The sequence below is a fragment of the Dunckerocampus dactyliophorus genome, chromosome 1 (assembly GCF_027744805.1).
Source record: "Dunckerocampus dactyliophorus isolate RoL2022-P2 chromosome 1, RoL_Ddac_1.1, whole genome shotgun sequence".
In the NCBI taxonomy this organism is placed as follows: domain Eukaryota; kingdom Metazoa; phylum Chordata; class Actinopteri; order Syngnathiformes; family Syngnathidae; genus Dunckerocampus; species Dunckerocampus dactyliophorus.
Window position 1 is genome coordinate 26,010,831 of NC_072819.1, and position 19,298 is coordinate 26,030,128.

General features: G+C 40.1%; 1 protein-coding gene across 11 annotated transcripts in view; it reads right to left on the minus strand.

Moving 5' to 3' along the window:
- Positions 1 to 19,298, minus strand: part of prdm16 (PR domain containing 16) — a 235,503-nt gene that overhangs the window by 97,015 nt on the left and 119,190 nt on the right. For all 11 annotated transcript variants that reach the window (XM_054756461.1, XM_054756281.1, XM_054756993.1 and 8 more), the window contains exon 3: positions 8,683 to 8,730. In XM_054756461.1, coding sequence (XP_054612436.1) covers positions 8,683 to 8,730 — 48 coding nt within the window. The remainder of the gene's footprint in view (positions 1 to 8,682; positions 8,731 to 19,298) is intronic.

Genomic DNA, 19,298 nt, shown 5'->3' on the forward strand with positions numbered 1-19,298 from the left:
AGGCTCTAGCATACCCACACGACCCTAATGAGGATAAACGGCATAAAAACTGCATGGATGGATGGATTTCATTCAGTTTATATTTTGTAGCTTTCAGCTGGGATAGGCTCCAGTTTACTGTCTAACTCTAATGAGAACAAGCAGTATAGTATAAATGGGTAAATATTCGGCATCATATTTTTATTAGAATACAACTAGCAATGCTGCAAAAACAATGAGACTGTTCTAGTGTAACATAACTGGAAAACATAGGCTGAGCAGCACGACAATGTTGACAATAAACAACGTAAACTAAACACGTATCTTGATTGAATAACACAACATTTAGCATTTTAGCAAACAAGGTGGATGTGCATGTTTGTTGTGCCGCTCGTGTGCTGTAGTTTCACGTCTTACATCCTGCAAAGTCAGTGTTGTCCCATCCTTTCCGTTTAACTTCACGGACCGCCATTGGGCGGCATTTGTTTGTTTTTTCTTCTTCTGCTTTCTTTTCTTTTTCTTCCGTGACTTCCCCCCAATTTTCTGCCGCTTTCGCAAGGAGCTCCTCCTAGATAACATGCCAAATGGTGACTCACTGAGGTAGAACAGTGCAAGACGTTTGTAACAGCTGTATTATTATGATAATAAAAAAACGATACACGGCGAGAGCATATCGATAATCCATCATAGGGGTAACTATCACATACTTTGATATATTGATATTTCGATGAGCCATTGTTAAGCACTTTTCAATGTTCAAATTGGCCACTTTTCCAGAAGCATGCCACTGCAAGCACTAAAAAAAAAAGTGCCACAAACCGAGGCGAAGCTCATTAGCCAACACATGAACAAGCTGCCCTAAAAAAACATAATAAAAAATAAAAAAGTCATAATAATAATTTAGGTCAGTCTAACTACATTCTTTTGATCACAGGTTTCCAATGTGAAGATACTGCGACCAGTAAGAAAATGCAACAATTACACTGGTGTTCGATCAGGTACGACACCTGGAAATCCCTGTAAATTGACACCTTCAAACCAAAACGGCCCTTCTTTTACATGTTTTTTGTCATGACAAACATGCCTAAGCAATGGTCGTGGGTGCCAACATTTTTTAGCTTTCCAGGGGGTGCTATTGAGCACTCTAAGGGCCCAACATGAGCTGCTATGTATAGCAACACAAAAGTTAAAGGGTATTGTGTGAGGAAACTGATACGACTGACAGACTATTTCTCTCCTCCTTTTGTTGGGTGACCCTAGAATGTGGTGTGAATGGACACTGGGAGGGAGATTATGGAACGACAAAGAGTGCAAGAGAAAGAATAAGACAATGATCTAAAACTGAGTGAGAGATGCAAGAAGATGATATCAGCAATCGTCCCCTGCATAGGCAAGTAGCATTGGAAGCCACATGCGGCTTTCAGTAAACACACACACACACACATAAACACACACACTGGACTTTGAGGCATAATGACAGTATTCTACAGTAACCAGTAGCTGTAAATGTTCCCACACACAAGCCAGATAGAGAGAAAGACCATTTCATTCTCATTCCATCTTAACGTTGTCCAATTCCACATCTCCTTTCCAACAACTCTGACTTTGTCCAGATTCTGAGAAAATCAAGAATATTGGACGCCAGTCCTCTAGGGTGCCTACAGACCCATTAAAGAAATAGTCAGACGTGATTATTGCAAACTTGATAGGTGCTCCTGACAGGCATGTGTTGGAAGTATGGAAACACAAGAGAAGTATATTTTGGTTCCAAAGTCACATACAGATTTGTAACACATTTTGCTTGCTCTGGATTAACATCAAAACCACTTTAATTACCTTATGTTATTTTTACTATGCATATATACACAGAAAATGACATCTACCATATACAAGTGAGCATTCCTCCAGTTACGATGGGCTAAACTTCATTCTTGTATGATCTAGACAGTGTCAGGCAGCAAAGGCTATGCTTTGAAAGATTATCCTACACCAAGAAGCAAACATTCCTCAACATGCAGGATTTTGAGCATGTGAGTCCAATCTCTGAATATTTGTCAGTCTGTGGGTGAGGTGATGAGGATCCCATGTATTCACACGGTGTTTCTTGATGACTCATAGAGAGTGCTATGGCATATTGTGCATCAGTGGGGAGAAGAGTTGAAGGTATCGTAATGATGGGTCTGTGTGTGTGTGTGTGTGTGTGATTTGGGGGTGCAGGTAAGGCAGCCATATAAAAACATGTCACTCAGCCTCCATTAAAAGGTAACCCTGCCCAGCAGAAGAAAGAGACCCATATCATCATTAAGTCATCTTGGGGCAAAGTGAAAACCACAAATATTATTCCTAGCCCCCCCCCTCTCCACACACACACATATACACACAGACACGCATGCACACACACATACATACATCAAATACACACTTCCCTTCCCTTCGTTTGGTGGACATTTGACATTGATGAGTGGCACTGCAGTGTGTTGACATGAAAAATGACACCAAAAAGGACACACTTAGTCTCTTCATGTGTGTTGTGTACATACTGTACATTACATTGTGTATTGCATCCAACTTTATCAATACTCCAATTCATGTATCCCACCCAAGCTCAATTTATAATTCATACCTTCCTACCCACCTACCTGTACCAGTCATTTTCCTTCATCCATATTAAACTAGCTACTGTATTTTCCCCCATTTACTTCTACCTTGTACCATCCATCCACCCACCCCTACCCACATCGACGCAAATATCCATTCCATCCAAACTACTTACATGCACTCATTCATACCTGCCTATCTGCTTCCTTTCATCCATCCCTACGAACCTGTCCATCTTCTCTCTTCCATCTATCCATCTCGCCATCATCTATCTCTGCACTAATTTCTACATCTGTCCTTATATAGCTCTATTTGTATTTCAATAAACATTTGAGGTGAGGTTACGGACATATATTTTGACAATACATCTCAAAATAATACTGAAGCACATTTATGAATGCATGCATTTATGCATTTGATCCTTGATGCTTGGGAAAAGCTTTTTGCTGAATATTTGGCATTTATTCATTTCTTGTCTCTTATTTGGCAAGGAAATTCATCCCCACCTGTTTCCATCACTTTGTTGATCAGTATCTACCTACCTATAAAGACTACCTAACTGTTTCCATCCAGCCATCCATTCCTTTTACCTGCCAAACTTCTCTGTCTCTGTCTCATCCTTCTATCAAGTTTACCCCCAGTAAAGCATTATTTTTTACTCTACATTTCCAAACTACACTAAAACCCATTTACACAGTGGAACCCCGGGTAAAGTATGCCCCGATTAGCTTGTTTGTCAAAAATTTATTCCAAAATGTATGCCTCGGTTTGCGTACATTTTCTGGTTAGCCTACAATATGGCGGCCACATGAGTCCAACTGTGTTCTTTGTGTATTTATAACCTCAAAATGTCCTTGTTAGCATCCTATTAGTGTGCGACTACCTGGAAACAGGAACTGGAAGTCAGGTCTGTCACCCGTCTATGATGTCATCAGCAGTTGACTCTGTAGTTCTTGGCTAACTAACAGAGTCACGCCGCAAGTCTCATCAATGTTAACACAAAACAAGTTATTTTAGTTTTACAATTCTGGTTTTCCGTGCATAAAACAAATCTAAATGCTAAACCTAAATAACAAATGAAAGAAATAAATGAACATTTAAGGTTGCTTTTATCTTCAGTGAATACATGATTGTTACCGAAGTCACAATGTGTCAGCCAGATACCACCTTTGTGTTTTGCTTTGCGTTACTTCTTGAATTCAATAGTGTTTCTCACCTTTTTTATTAAATGCTGGCAATTGGCTCCATTTGTCTCCAATTCGAGAAACAACTCATGGCAAAACGCAAAGGTGGTGTCCGTGTTGATCACATCGTGTTTTTGGCAAATATCAGGTCTACAATGAAAGTAAACGGAACCTTAAGTGTTCATTTAACCCTTTCATTCATCATTTATCTGTACTCAAGTGCATTTTGAATTGTTTTCTGAATGTAAAACTGTAATTGTAAAAAAAAACGGGTTTTGTGTTAACATGTTTGGCTTTCTGAAACAAATTAATTGGTTTTACAATATTTCTTATGGGAAAAATGATTTTGGTTAGAGTTTGTTCCAATTTTCAGGAACGGATTAATGACGCTTACAAAGGTTGCACTGTACATGCAGACCTAATGGATTCATATGTTTGGTCAGACTGTTTGACAGTTTATTCACTTGTTTTGTCTAACTTTGAAAGTCTGACATGCAATAACGACTGAAAACACAATTTTAAGTGCAAGGGTTATTTTTGCAGGTCCTTTCCTACTCTGTGGATCATCACTCCATAGTTACCATTTCAAATTGCTGCCCAGAACATTCTAGCACCAAGCCTGGAACACTGACACCCAACACAGACACATACTGTATGTACATGCACATACACGCACACACATGGGCACACACGTCTCTTTTACCTTGGGCCATTTGTGACTTTCAGCATTATGAAAAATGACGCTCCCTTGGCGCACCAGCATGACAGTGATTATAACATCCAGATAATCATTTCAAAGAAATTATAATAATTATCAATCAATCATGAGCCTATTTAAGCAGAGGGGATGGAGGGAATGGAGGGGAGGTTGAGGTGGAGTTGACAGGGGGTAAACTATATGGCCTGAAGTCATGGATCACTTTTGTGATCCATGAGCTAACTTGTGCTCACATAATAGCCCTCATACATTTAGGGTCATTTAGCCAACCAATTTACAAAGTCCATTCTCCAGCTTGATAATATGGAGAAAGGGGAAAAAAATGATATTGTATGCACATGCACACCCACGGCCGCAGCTGATCCCCATTTGCCTGCATTGTCTTTCACCACAGAGCAGGATTTCACACCCATACTTCCATTTAGGACCCTGACACATCAAGAACATATTTAATACATACTCTGGATGTGGATATGGCCAGTAATGACTTGACTGAGAGCGCATATCTGTCAAACCATTAATTATTGCCTGCAGAGCATCCAAAAGACAAGCATGCAGACAAATACGTGGCCGAGTGTGACAGAGTAACACAGATCTTCTGAATGAGATATCCCACTTTAGCAGTTAACCTCCCGTGAAAAGCAACATGAATTGATTCAATCAGAGCGCTGAATAAACGGCGCTAAAGGAGAGAAAGCAAGAAAGACAGTGAGAAAAAGATAGTAGCCTTCAGGGGGGAAATGATCGTCTGGGGAAAAAAGCAATCAGTGCTCATTGATTTTTTTTTTGCTGCGTGAATGGAGGGTGTCTATCTGGAAGTCATTATCTGCCATCTGATCTGCGCAAGTGTTTACACACGTCAGGGCGGACAGCGGCGCTCTTCTGAAGATGAGGATTAACACACAGGCACACACAAAACACACAAAGCATAGACTGTCTTCGCTGGCCCCTCATCTTTATATCACCTTTAAATCCAGGGACTCTAAAAAAGAAACAGCCCTGCTCTGACACTCTATTAACTTCCACAGACCTGGGTGTATGTGCGAGGAGGATATATGTAAGCAGGGCCTAGACGGCTAAACAGGCGGATAGTCAAGTTTTGTGTGGTCGGGCCTGACCAAACCAAACAATCCCTGATACTTTTCCCAATGGCCTCTGATAGCCATCTAGAGCTTGAACAACACCATCCTGTCTAACGAAGCGAGACAGGGAGGCCAAGGAATGAAGGCAGTAAGGAGAGAGGGGATTCAGATAGTGGATCTATTTATTTTCTGTCTGCGTGCAGGCGTGAGGATGCACGCCTTCTCACTTGCAATATAGCGTGGTCTGCCTTTGAGGAAGTTCAGGATACAACAACAAGACTTTAAACTGCCTCTCTTTCACAACCGCAAGCTTTTCAGTAAATGGGCCAAAGCTACAATAACATATTTGCTTATGTTTCATCCATTGTCTTAACCTTGACTCTGAAAGTGCCTTCTACAGTATCTAGAGTGAGGCAACAAAAGAGGAAGAAAAAGAGACATTTACTAGATCAAAAATATGGCATTTGTGTTATATGTTGTATATATACTGTGTATATATAGTAATTCCTAAATGGCAAATACCATTATTATGAAGCCTCTACAATAAAAGCTGAAAATCTACACTTTATCATAATAATTTAGTTCAAAAGGTATTTGGACAATAACTGTACCTTTGAAATAAAAATTATCCCATACCTTAAAGGGATAGTTCGGATTTTTTGAGATGAAGTTGTATGACATCCCCATCAGAAGTGTAGTGCATCAATGGTGACTTACCCCCAGCCCTCCAATTGGTCCAGTGAGTCCAGTTCTGGTCGGAGATCCGTGACGAGGAACGTAGTTCCGCGTAGTTGCTGGGGCCATTTAAGTCAAGAGTTTTGCTTCTCAAAACAATATGCGTTCAAAAGAGTAATACATTTGCATCACAAAAATGCCTCCTCAAAAAAATCAGACCTCACAAAACACTTGCCGTTATATTTCTCCCACCGTATCCCTGCGCACTGTCGCCTGTGCATTCTTATGTATGTGATGAAGATGCTCGCATCTTCTTCCGTGACGGAACGCCGCGGCCATCTTGTTTACGTGTGTGTTGCACAGTACTACACCGCTGATGGGGATGCCATACAACTTTGTGTAAAAAAAATCCAAACTATCCCTTAAATGAAACCTAATAAACTGAATGCAAAACACAGTTGCATACATTTTAGCTCCATCTGCAAATAATAAGCACAATTTTACAATCACACTCTCCAAAATAAAGCTACTTATTGAAATACACTGGAACTATAACTCAATTAACATTCTCCCTTAATCAAGCAGAGTGATGTAGAAGGCAGAAGTTAATGTTTACTAGCTTGCATGTATGCTTCTGTGTGTGTGCATGCGCACGTGTGTATGATGTGGATGAATGAGTCATGTCATAAGAAATGGCTCATGCATAATGTCATTCATATTCATAACAGGCATGTGGCCTGCCTGCCCGCCGCCCAGTGAGGGCCCACCCCAACTCACACTCCGCATAATGAGCTGTGTGGAAAGAGTGTTTTGTATTTTACATTCCGCCGGTAATTGTACAGTATCGCTGCATTTAATATGACGTATGTGTGTGTGGGGAACACAGGACTGTGTGTGTGTGGGTGTATGTGTGTGGAAGGTGGTTGGGTAGTTTACAAAAAGTGTTGCTCCACATTATGTTAAAGTAGGAAAAGGAAAGGGTTTAAACCACCTGTGGTCAACTCTTAAAACAAGCTCACTGAATAAAGCAGGTTTACATTAAACAAGTAGCCTTCCTGTTTGTTACAAGAGCAAGACTTTTAACCTAACACTGAAATTAATACAATTTATTCCTGCTAGTAATGGTACAGTCACAATTTTGGTCATGTGATATACTGTACAGCCCTCGCAAAAATGCTACTTTTAAACCATTAGATTTGTTGTTTTAGCAATGTGTTAATGCCAAGGCCCAACAACAAAAGAAAAAAAGTGAAACGTATTGGTGTTTGTCCGTAATGTATGTTTGTTAAAGGGCTACCTCCTGGTAAACTGAGGGTGATGGATACTGTAAATGTCTTGTACCAATACGATTCTGTGGGGTGGATCGTTTCACTGATTTCAATGATCAAAGTGTAATTCTGCAAACTGTATCTATCCAACAATTGACAAGACTTCTGCACTGTACTGTAAATCAACATTTTAAAGCCGCAGATGTCTGAAGCTTCAAACCGCTTTAATAAAGCCAACAAAATTTATTGCGCTGTCATTTCCAAGCATTGTTATCAATTCTCTAACCACCCTTGCCAGTGACCTCAGCTGCCGCCATGCCTCTGTGGCTTCAGGAAGTCACAGAGACTGTCCACTTGGTCTAGGCCCATTGTTCTTTCATGGACCATTAGATGGACATGAACCCATGGTGCTGGCCTGGCCTATCCTGACCTAGTGACATTGGCTGTTAAGGCAAGCTGCCAAGTTTCTTCAATAAATTTATCACCTCATAAAGTGGTCAGTGACTGGTTAATGGGATGTATCGCTCTCGTGTGCTAGTGTCAGTGTTTCTATATACTGTAGTGCAGAGCTTTGTTTGAAGGGCGGTGTGTATGACTTTGTGACACCTCACGGGTCAACGTAATGCCATTTTGAATATGGTAGGAAACCACAGAGAAAACATAGTATTAGGTTGGAAATGAACAATTATACCATTGTCCAAAACAATGATAAGACCTGTCCAATACGCTTCACAAATACGGTGGACTAAAAAATGTATTTGATTGACAAAAAATACAATATATGCATTGATTTATTACAAAGCCCCCCTGGATGGGTGCATAAAATGCTAACTAGCGGCTGTTAAGAATGATGTCAAATTGTGTTCATTTACTGGTTGTTAATGATTTGCATCTTGAAGCAAAATGAAGTGCACAGCGTGTCTAAAACCAGCAGGGACACTGTTGATTCAGTTACAACTAGTTTGTTGCCTAAAGGCCGTTAATATGACATCAGCTATGGGAAGTAGAGCTACCTGTACATCAGACCAACATCTTGGAAGAGAACACTCCATATTAAATGTGCAAATATGGTGTAAGCATGCAAGTGCCGCTCAAAGAAATTTGAGCGTGATTGTTGCATTCTCTCTCTGCAATAGTATATACAGAACCGAGAAGTTATGCATTGCAACCAGACCAACCTTTTTTACGCAGTTGTCCGGGGATGCATCTTCATGGTCATTCATCATCTACGGAGAAAGAAAACACAATTTTGTAAATTAAAAACATCATGTGAATCCAACAGAAGGCAGCGATACATACATTTAATTAATGTAGGTTAAAAAATGCATATGAATATTGATCCCTCTTCTGTACAGGACCTTGTCCTGGGGTTGTGACTGTGGCTGTTTGATAATATGAGCACAGGGTGTTTGGTCACAGTACATCACACATAGCCTCTGGTCAACAAATGTGACCGGAGGGGCATAATAATGGACTGAGAGGTCACCAAAACACACACACACACACACACAGAAGGAACATAACGCTGCACACGCCCATTCTGATGAATGAATACCTCACAGATTTGACGTTAATTCTCCGCTTCAGCGTTGCAGGAAATTTAGCTGAGACTGTGTCGAAGTGCAAGGGTATAATTAAGCCTTCAAGCAATATTTACTGGGGGGCAGATAGGTAGTAGAATGCCCCCAGTGTCTGCCAGAGGAAACGAGGGAGTGATGGAGTGATGAGACTCTACTACTGCAATGAGAGGCTATTTCTCATTAAAAGTTAAACCAGAGTGTGACTTTTTATCTTCTTCATCTGCCTCTCTGAAGCCAATTGATGGCAAATGATGTTTAAAAAGAGGATGCTGAGTGTTTTCACAGGAGGTGTGAGTTTCAGGGGGAATTTGGCCTGTATAACATCATCAAGTGCAGACATACAGTGTGCAAGGTAGCCTCCTGTTCCTGCTCACATCTGCCATTAACAGTACTGTAGTTGTGCTGTTTAGCTACTTACATCAGAGAACGCATAAAAAGTCTGTGGTCCGCTAGGGTTGAGCAAGAGACGTTTATCTGTTGTGGAATCTGCCTTGGACACTGTGACACTGTTTGCCATACAGCTACTTCTTTCATGCACCTTCACCATGCAATCATGTTCTCAATTCGCAGGAAGGAATTAGTAATTTCACTGAATGAATTGTGTATGTGAACTCACCGGCATATGTTGTGATTAGATACGCGTAAATAACGAATATGCTTTAAGATTTGTTAAAACACCAGTACATACTGTAAATAGTAGAGCATTCTGTAAATTGTTCATCTCAAATGTAAATACTTTTCGAGTACAGTGAAATACCCCGGAAGTCAAATAGTTTTGAGTTTCACCAAAGTCTTCATGAAAAGATTTGCCTCTACAGCAGAAAAACACACCTTCAGTAAATCTTGCAAGCCAGTGAGCCTCAAACAATTAACTCTACACGTGTTTGTTTGCTTTTTCTTTGTTTTTTTGTGTATTTGTGATTAGAGTCAAATATTTAGTCACGACAGAAGGCAGTAGACAAGTCTCCGTCCTGGCTGCTCAGTGCAATATGGCTAATGCAACAATATCGGTAAAAGAAGAGAAACCAAATACACTGGAAGGTGAGCTTCATGCATGTGAAGACACTCACTTTCCAGGCATATGCAGTCATTTCCCCTGCATGTTTGTCACATGACATCAAGGTAATATATCATCTGTTTTGTACAGTATGTTTTACTTTTAACAGCAATTCACTTATTTTTACACTTATATGAGAGTTAAGAATGTCAACATTTTAATAATAACACTTTAATAATGGCAACAAAAACAGATTAATTTTAATTCCTGTTGGAACATTCAAAATTTAACAAAGCAGAGTTCCTGGAATGGATTAAGTTCAACCTCAGAGGTTAGGCTGTATGTGCAGGTGAAGGTGGGACTTCCTTTTTCTTGTGATGTACCAACTGCAGTTGTTTACAAAACCAACAACTTGGCTGAGGCATCTAAAATACCACCAGGCGTTCAACAACTATAGAATGACTTTCTGGAACTTCTCCCAGCTCCGTTCAGCTGCACGCCAAGGGTAAATATATGTGTGTTTTTAAATTGTGGAGGAGTAACAAAACTACCAGCTACAAGCAAGCAGACACCAGTGGTTTCTAGTGGACTCTCTGTCCAAACCAGTCCAAGACAGTACTAAATATAGAGATTATTTGTATTACATTTTGTGCAATTAATTAAACAAATTGTTACTTTAAAGTGGTATAGATTTGCAACAGAGGGGTGGGAATTGCAGAGCAACACTTCCACATTAAACATGTAAAAAAATCCAACAATACATTGCTCAGTGTTTATATTTGAACAATCCTAATTTGGATTAGCACCAAATTGTACACTTTTATATGCTTCCACCTCCTGCACGTGCCTTTTGTCATTAAGATATTTGCATTATTATTTCCCAAAGCAAAGAAAAAGTATTATGATGGAATTTATTTTTTTTGTTGACTCTTGCTATTAAACAAAACAAATGCTAAATAAACCAAAGAAAATGTCACCTCACACCTCACAGGTAGGGAGAGATGCCCTTTCACCAGTGACATACAGTATGCACACACAGGCTTAATGTATGCATAAACATGACACATATATCATACGAATAGACAGACAGACAGAAACATCAGCAGAACACCACCAAGCAAATAAATATGATATTAATTAAGGAGGGAAAATGTGATTGGTCACTGACTGGTGGGGATATGATTTATTGCACATGTCATCTCAAAGTGACTTTTACTCTGGCTTGGAGAGGCAAGTCCAAATAGAGACTAGCTTATGTTGAGAAGCATATATTTTTTCCACTACGTAGAGAGAAGTAAAATGTCCATTTGTTCTGTATCTAGGCTTCTGAACGCTGACATGTCAATATGTCTTAGGCAGAGGAGAAAACACTGCAACGAGGGTAATTAGAAAGGGTGCGTGTGTAACTCCGTCTCTGGCCCGTATGACCTCAACCAAAAACAAATCCAGTTAATGAGTGATGAAAGTGCAGACACCTGCAGAACCATTCCGCTCATTAAGGGTATACATCAATGTGTGTTTATCTATCTCGCCATGTCCATGCTGGGTGCTTTCACACCAGGCGGGAGAAAGAAAGATTATTATTAAAGTTTCATTGCACAGCTTTTGTTATTGGACAGAGTCAGGAGTCTTTCAACGCCACGTTAGTACCATTCGTATTGACATGCTGTGATGACCAAGCACACATAAAGAAAACACAGCGTGGAGAGAGAAGTGCAAAGTGACTGAGATCCTTTGTTTTTATAAGACGTGTCACCGTCTAAAACACTTGACAGAGGCAAATCCTGCTCCCGTCATTTCCAAATTAATGTGAAAAGCCAGCAGAAATGACCCAGGGGGATTTTTTTGTATGAGCCCCATTATGGTGTGGTGGTTTGCATCCCCCTTCTTGAAAATCAACCCTACAATGTAATCTATTTATACAAGTCATAGACCAGAAGGCAACGTGAGGAGAACCTTGACATGAGCTTGCTCATCATCATCCTCAGAGGACGAGCGGAGGTTTGTGCCCTAGGAAAATGTTAGCTCTGTGTTGCCAAGAACAATTCTCTACAAGTCTGAATAATAAGAAGCAATACAGCAGCACGGCCCAATAGATGGCTACGAATGTCACAAAAGCCGCAAGTTTCCAAAAAAGAACCATCAGCAAACAAACCTCAGGGTTTTTTTTAAACCAGGGCCCTGTCGGACACAGCCGCAGCAAGAAAGCCACAAATTGAAAGTTTTGCTCACATTTATTGGGAACTTTTGCTGCTTCTTGGCACACTGACAGGATTTTATTTTGAAAGCATTGCCCTGGATAGATTATTGATCTTTGGGATGGAGGAGAAGTTACAGTTCAGTCTCTCATTGACTTTTCAAATCAGAGCTATGTGACAGGTCTGAAGCCACATTTCCACAAAGAGTTACAGTACAGTTCAGTTTGGTTTGCCTCTGTGGGGTTCAGACTAGTAATTAATGACAAGGATTGCATTTCCACCACAAGAGCATAGGCGGAATGGCTGGGTCTGCACCATACAAAGTGGCATATTAGCTCAAACAAAGTCTGCAACTCAACAATGAATGAAACAAATAAGAGAAATGCAACACAATACACTGCTGACAATGTATGTATATAAACAGGCATGTGCACAGACATTTTGGGAGGCAGGTGCTCAAGAAAGAAAAATGGGCACACATCGTAAAAAAAAATCATATGTTATTATTTCTACACATTTCTGCATATTTTCTCACTGTGTTCTGACAATTGAAGCATAAGCAGCATCACACTAATAATACACCACAATATACCTCACCAAATATTGACTGTCATGTACAGTAGCTCCACTTAAGACCTACTTTTCATCTCACTAACTACGATTTTAAATAAAACAAATCTACTGAATTTATCTAATTTGCAGAACATTCTTTAAATTCTCTGCCTGTGCTGGCTCCCGCTCTCTCAGTGTTAAACATGACAAATGTCAGTAAACAGAAGGAGAAGGCTTTGAGTTTTTTTTTTTTTTTTGGAAAGGTTGTGGTTAATTTAGTACCAAACAACGTCAAGGAAACACCAAACACCGTCTCTCTTTTTGTTCACATTACATTCATCGAATACAGCGTAAGACAGTGTGGCAGTGATTCAACAGTAGTGCACCATAAAACATACTGAAAAGTGGGGTGGTTCTGGTTAAATATTGTCCGGACCCTTGTCAATGGAAACAGCAAAATCCGTACACAGTACCGAACTGAGCCAGGCTGCTTCGTTGAAAAGGGCCACACCTAGATAGCAAGGTGGCATTGAAACAATGTAGAATCCATTTTGAGTTTTCAACTTTAGATCACTGAATCAACGTCGGACTTCAATGTTGACTTACCATCAGTTTGCACTGCTGCTAACATTGCAACAACGTTGATTTCAAAACCACAAATTCAAATTGTATTTCAACTAATGTGAACATTAAAACAACACTGAAATTTCAAATAAAATCAATGTGGTTTCAGTTTAAAGATACATGGTTTTATCTCGTATAATAGCAGACACACACTTTCATAACAGAATCAAACAGGTTTTATTTCATTTCATTCATTGCCACACCTAAACCTTCCTGTCCAGTCTTTTACATAGCGGAGTCACTTTCTCACTGCTTGAGCAAACGCATCATCATTCATGGCACTGCTAAGTTTTTTGGTGAGGGCATCTGAAACAAAATCATAAAATACACAAAATTAAAAACATTATGTAAACAACTCATGGTTGTGTAAAATACCTCTCTCAGTCTTGGCCACAGCTGAGACACCTTCCTCGCCGTCATGATTTAGTGCTTTAAAAAACAAGTTCATTTTCAACTTCCTGGTCATGAATTTGTATTACACTGGAAATTGTGAACGCCACTGTACCCTGAACAGGGTACAGAGATTTCTAAGACCTTTCCGATCCAGGTGACTGGCTGGTTGACAAAATGGGGTTTGAGGAGATGTATCATGGTGACTGACGGCATGCCTGAGTGGTGCTCATGTGTCCATTTGGCTCAGTAACAAGCCTCGTATTGAATTCATTTCCTTGTTGATTTCTATACGTTACGTTCCTTTGTTTTCATAATTATTTCTAATTATCACGTTTATGTGTAACATTAGTTGTATTTTACTAATTATTTCCATGTTGTTGCAAACCAAAGCAGAGCAAAAAAGCATAAAGATAAGTTCACCACATCTTATCACAGCTTGTCCCCCGCTTGTTCACAAACAGAAGACAAACCTGCCAGGAGATACACTCCTGATCAAAATCTTAAGACCAGTTGAAAAATTGCTAGAATTTGCATTTTGCAAATTTGGATCTTAATGATGTTTTAAGTAGAGCTACAATATGCAAAAGCAAGAAGGGGGAGTGAGACAAAAAGCATTTTGAAAAAGTAATTTATTGAAAACAACAATTAAACTGAAATCGTCTGTTTATCAGCTGATCAAAAGTTTAAGACCATAGCTAAAAAAATAACAAAAAAAACCCTCTCCCAACCAGAACAAAAAATGTTCTCAGTAGGACTCAGTAATGAGTAGCTCCACTGTTCTTGTTCATCACTTCAAAAATGGGTTTGGGCATGCTTGATGCGAGTGTTTCCAGGAGGCTAGTGGGAACATTGCTCCAAGTGGTGAAGATGGCTTCACGAAGGGAATCAACTGTTTGGAACTGATGGCCATTTTTATAAACTTCCCTTGCCATCCATCCCCAAATGTTCTCTATGGGATTTAAATGAGGGGAACATGCAGGATGGTCCAAAAGAGTGATGTTATTCTCCCTGAAGAAGTCCTTGGTCAAGCGAGCATTGTGAACTGCAGCGTTGTCCTGTTGAAAAACCCAGCTGTTACCACACAGACGAGGGCCCTCAGTCATGAGGGATGCCCGCTGCAAATCCGTTTGACGACCCTGTACCACCTGAAGCTCCAGTGTTCCACTGAATGAAAAAGCACCCCAGATCATGATGGACCCCCTCCACTGTGCCGGGTAGAAAACATCTCAGGTGGGATCTCCTTGTCATGCCAGTAACGTTGGAAGCCATCTGGACCGTCTCATCAGACAATAAAACTTTTTTCCACCTTTCAGTGTCCCAAGTTTGATGCTTCCTGGCAAAGTCTAAACGGGCAGTTTTGTGGCGTTGAAGGAGATGAGGTCTTTGAATTAGTTTTTTGTTTTTTAAACCCTTTTCCCGCAGATGCCGTCTGATGTTTACTGCGCTGCAGTCGGCACCAGTAAGGGTCTTAATTTGGGTGGAAGACCGCCCCGTGTCTTGATGGACAGCCAATCGGATCCTCCGGCTCAGTGCAGGTGTGATTTTTTTGGGTCTACCACTTGACTTTTTTGTTCCATAATGCTCAGGATCTTTCAAAAAATGTAGAATGACTGATTTACTACACCCAACCTCAGCAGCAATGGCACGCTGCGAGAGGCCTTGCTCCACAATCTGACCACGTTCAAAAAGAGAAAGCTTCGTAGCTTTAGCCATCAGGAGGGCATGACAGTGTGAATTCCTGACAGAAAATGAACATTTTGAGCAGATATTGGCTTTTATAGCGTGTGGTCTTTTGAACTTTTGATCAGCTGATAACCAACCTATTCCAGTTTTTTTTACAAGTTCCGAATGCTTTTTGTCTCACTCCCCTTTCTTACTTTTGCATATTTTGCATAGCTCTACTTAAAGCCTCATTCAGATCCAAATGTGCAAAATGCAAATTCTAGCAATTTTTCAACTGGTCTTAAGATTTGGATCAGGGGTGTATCTTACACCTCTAAAACCCTCTCCGTTTTAAATTCATAACTTATATGTGCAATTGAAAAATAAGACAGGATTTTTAATATAATGTCATAATATATAATATATTTAATAATATATCAAAGGTGTGTCATTGTGTGGTTTATGTTTTTTAAGTGTGTAGGTGTAGGGGTTACATGACTTCCAGTCAGATGTGAAGTTTGGGAACCACTTCATTTGACAATTTTAAAAAACTTACATGCAACTGGTGTGGGCATAGGAATCTGCTGACCTGAAAAGGCCCACAAACACATCAGATCAGTCACATGACATGCACCAGGCTATTCATCATGAATATTAGCTCCACACTAGGAAATATGACTTGATTAGCAATTTTCCTAAATATGATATAACTGTTAATTTACCCACATGGCTTCCAGGCATACGCACAGTCCTGGACAGCTATCCAGATTTTTTTCTTTCAGGATTCATCTTGAAAGGTAGACCATAAAATGTGAACTGATTTGAAAAAGAATATTGAATTGTAAAAATAACGTAGAGCTTACGTAGGTCTTACCATCACTAGAGGAGTCTGATGGTCATGGACGGTCATGTCATCCTCAGTCTTAATACTTGAGGAGCCCATCAGCTGCAGACATTTTTGATCTGCTTTGGTGTATGAATGTATGTGAAGAGAACATGTTTTTTTTTTTGAGCCAATAGTAAAACAAAGCAGTATTTCTATACAGACAAAACGTGCTAAATACATTCGATATAGTGCAAAACAGCGGTCGCTCACCTGTTTCGTTACTAAATGTTTGGCCCAGCTTGTTGAGTGCCCAGCTGGTGGCACTTAACATGACATCACACATTAAGTGCAGCAGATGAAGCCCTGTTTAAAAAAATGTAACCATTTCAAGTCATCTCTTACAATGTGGTGAAAAGACATTTAGAACTAAAAAAAACAAATTGTGTCAACACAAAACCACATACCTCAGAAGTGTTTTCACACACCGTGGCGTCAGGCAACCTGGCCAATCAGCATATTAGATGCTTAGTTCAAACTAGAACAAGAAAATCCGTGAAAGTCTATTGCACTCGCTGACTGTGCTATAGTGTTATCATGCACTAAAAAGACTACACTTAGTTTCACCCCCCTATTTTACTGTTTAAACATAGGCTACCACATGCAATGGTACAGCTTGTAACATTAGCAATGGCCGCTAGTTTAAGGCAGACATGACATCATGGTTTGAGCCATTAGGCTATTACAATTGATTTTATAATCAACAGACTCATTTTGTTAAATCCAGTTGCGCACATATTGTTCAGTTCATCACTTAAAAACAAACACGTACCTTTTCAATATTCTACATGGGAGGAGATGTGCACACACATCCATTCACCAATCTTCCATTCTTCTTTTTGAAATGGCGCTTGACACAGTGTATTGCCACCACCGCTAGTGTGTAAAGGGAATTGCAGCGGCTAAATTTCCCACCTTGATTTTTGGGTGCAGGTGCGCAGATCTACCACCAAAGAGCCATTATTTATCAATCATCTTTTCTCTCAACTTCGTATCAACATTGTTTCAATGTCAGTGCTGTCAACATGTTAAGTTTAATCAGTTTGGAAAAGTTGATTCAAAATCTGTTTTGCATTGAAAATCCAATGTCAACCACTCTGATGATTCTGATGCAAATCAACAACAATCAGCATTGTTTCAACGTTAACTTTCCATCTGGGAACACTGTCATCCCAGCTCTCACATTTTGGAGATTTTAAATACACTAATGGTCCAAACTGCCCCAAAAAGGAAGAAGAGTTGGAGTTGTATGAAGTCTCCGGTGCTATTTTCTCACAGGTCTCCAGATAACAAAACATTTGCACCTTCCCGCAACAATTTGTTCTTGTGCTTTTGAATGAAGATATGAGACAATGCAGTCTGCTTTTTAGCTGCAGCAGCCTGTCTCAGGCCTTTTTTTTGCTGGCATTGGTCTTTTGAAAGAGTATAAATTGCACTATTTTGGGACTTCCCAGAGATAGGGGCCTTGACAGCTGACTCAAAACAAGACTAGAGCTATGACCTCTTAATAACATGCCTCAACAATGAGCTTGCCCACAAAGCTTAAGTGGTGAGGCAGGGCAGAAGGAAACAGGGCAACAACACTCAAAGCTAAATAGCAGGAAGCTGGGCGTCCATCAGATCAGATCAGAAAATATTTATGATGACTTTAATAAGTGGAGGACTAGAGGTGTGCTGGCCAAGGCAAACACAGGAGAGTGCTGATAGGAAACATTCTTTCTCTGACGCCCCCCACCCCCCGGTTTGTCTGTTTTGGTTGACAGAGAATGTGATTCCAAATAATCGGTGTTTGAGTCGCTATCACTGTGTCCACTTTGCCATGACGCTAAATGTGAGACAATTATATACAGTACATTAGCAACGGCAAATGAATGCCAAGGCGGTACGTGAGTGGCCGCTATTTAAAAGAAACAGGAGAGATCCGATGAGCTTTATGCTTATCGCATTAGGCTAAAGCTAAGAGTCGCCCAACCCTCCATCCAGATGGGTCTATGCAGGGTGCGGCCAGTGACGGAACAGTGGTGAGATAGAGCTTAGTGCACAAAGGTTAGATTTGGAAGGCAAACACTCCGAACCATTGTGCGACTCTGGAAAGTCACGGCCACTTGTCTAATACAAACGTCTGGTATTTACAGAACTAACTACATGACCCTGCATGACCTGAGGGCCTTTGTGTGATTTATAAAGAAATCCCATAGCGAAATATTGATGGGGTTTTTCAATGACTGCAGATGAGTTCTTTTTCTCTTCATTTCAAAGTCTTGTATGAGTCACAGACGTTGCATTGACATGAACATATGTTATATATCATTTCGTTTGAAGCTGCTTCTCTTAAAGATAATGATGTTGCTAGGTAAGGTTGAACAAATTTTGGAAGAAGAGACTTGAGCTTAAGAGAGCAGGATTCTGCAAATGTATGAAGAGCGCCATATATTCATGGAACCCTTGTAGGACCATCCATCACCTGATGTCCAAAGCCCTTCATCCTTTTAAGGCATTTGCCTCTGAACTTCATATCGACAGAGCTGTACAGATAAATTATCTGCTCGGCCTCCACTTTATTGATAAGTCATTTAGGCAGATGATCAGTAATAATCATAAGTGAATAAGTGTGTGCCAATAGATCTTCCACTGGGAAATGTAGTGACAGCCAAGGGGTTAAGGAACAATAAATAACCCTACCTTTTGGCCTAAAAGGATTGGCTACAAAGCATTAGGAATGGCCATGATGTGCCTTTCAGATAATGATATATTACATTCTTCGTCTTCATTTTGATAAAGGTTGCAGTTCATCGATATGTGGCAGGATGAAGGAAAATAATATAGCCTTCAATGTAATGATCTCCTGTTCTCACTATGACACCTATTGCCTCATAGCAAGCAGGGGTTATGGGAGTAAGATTTA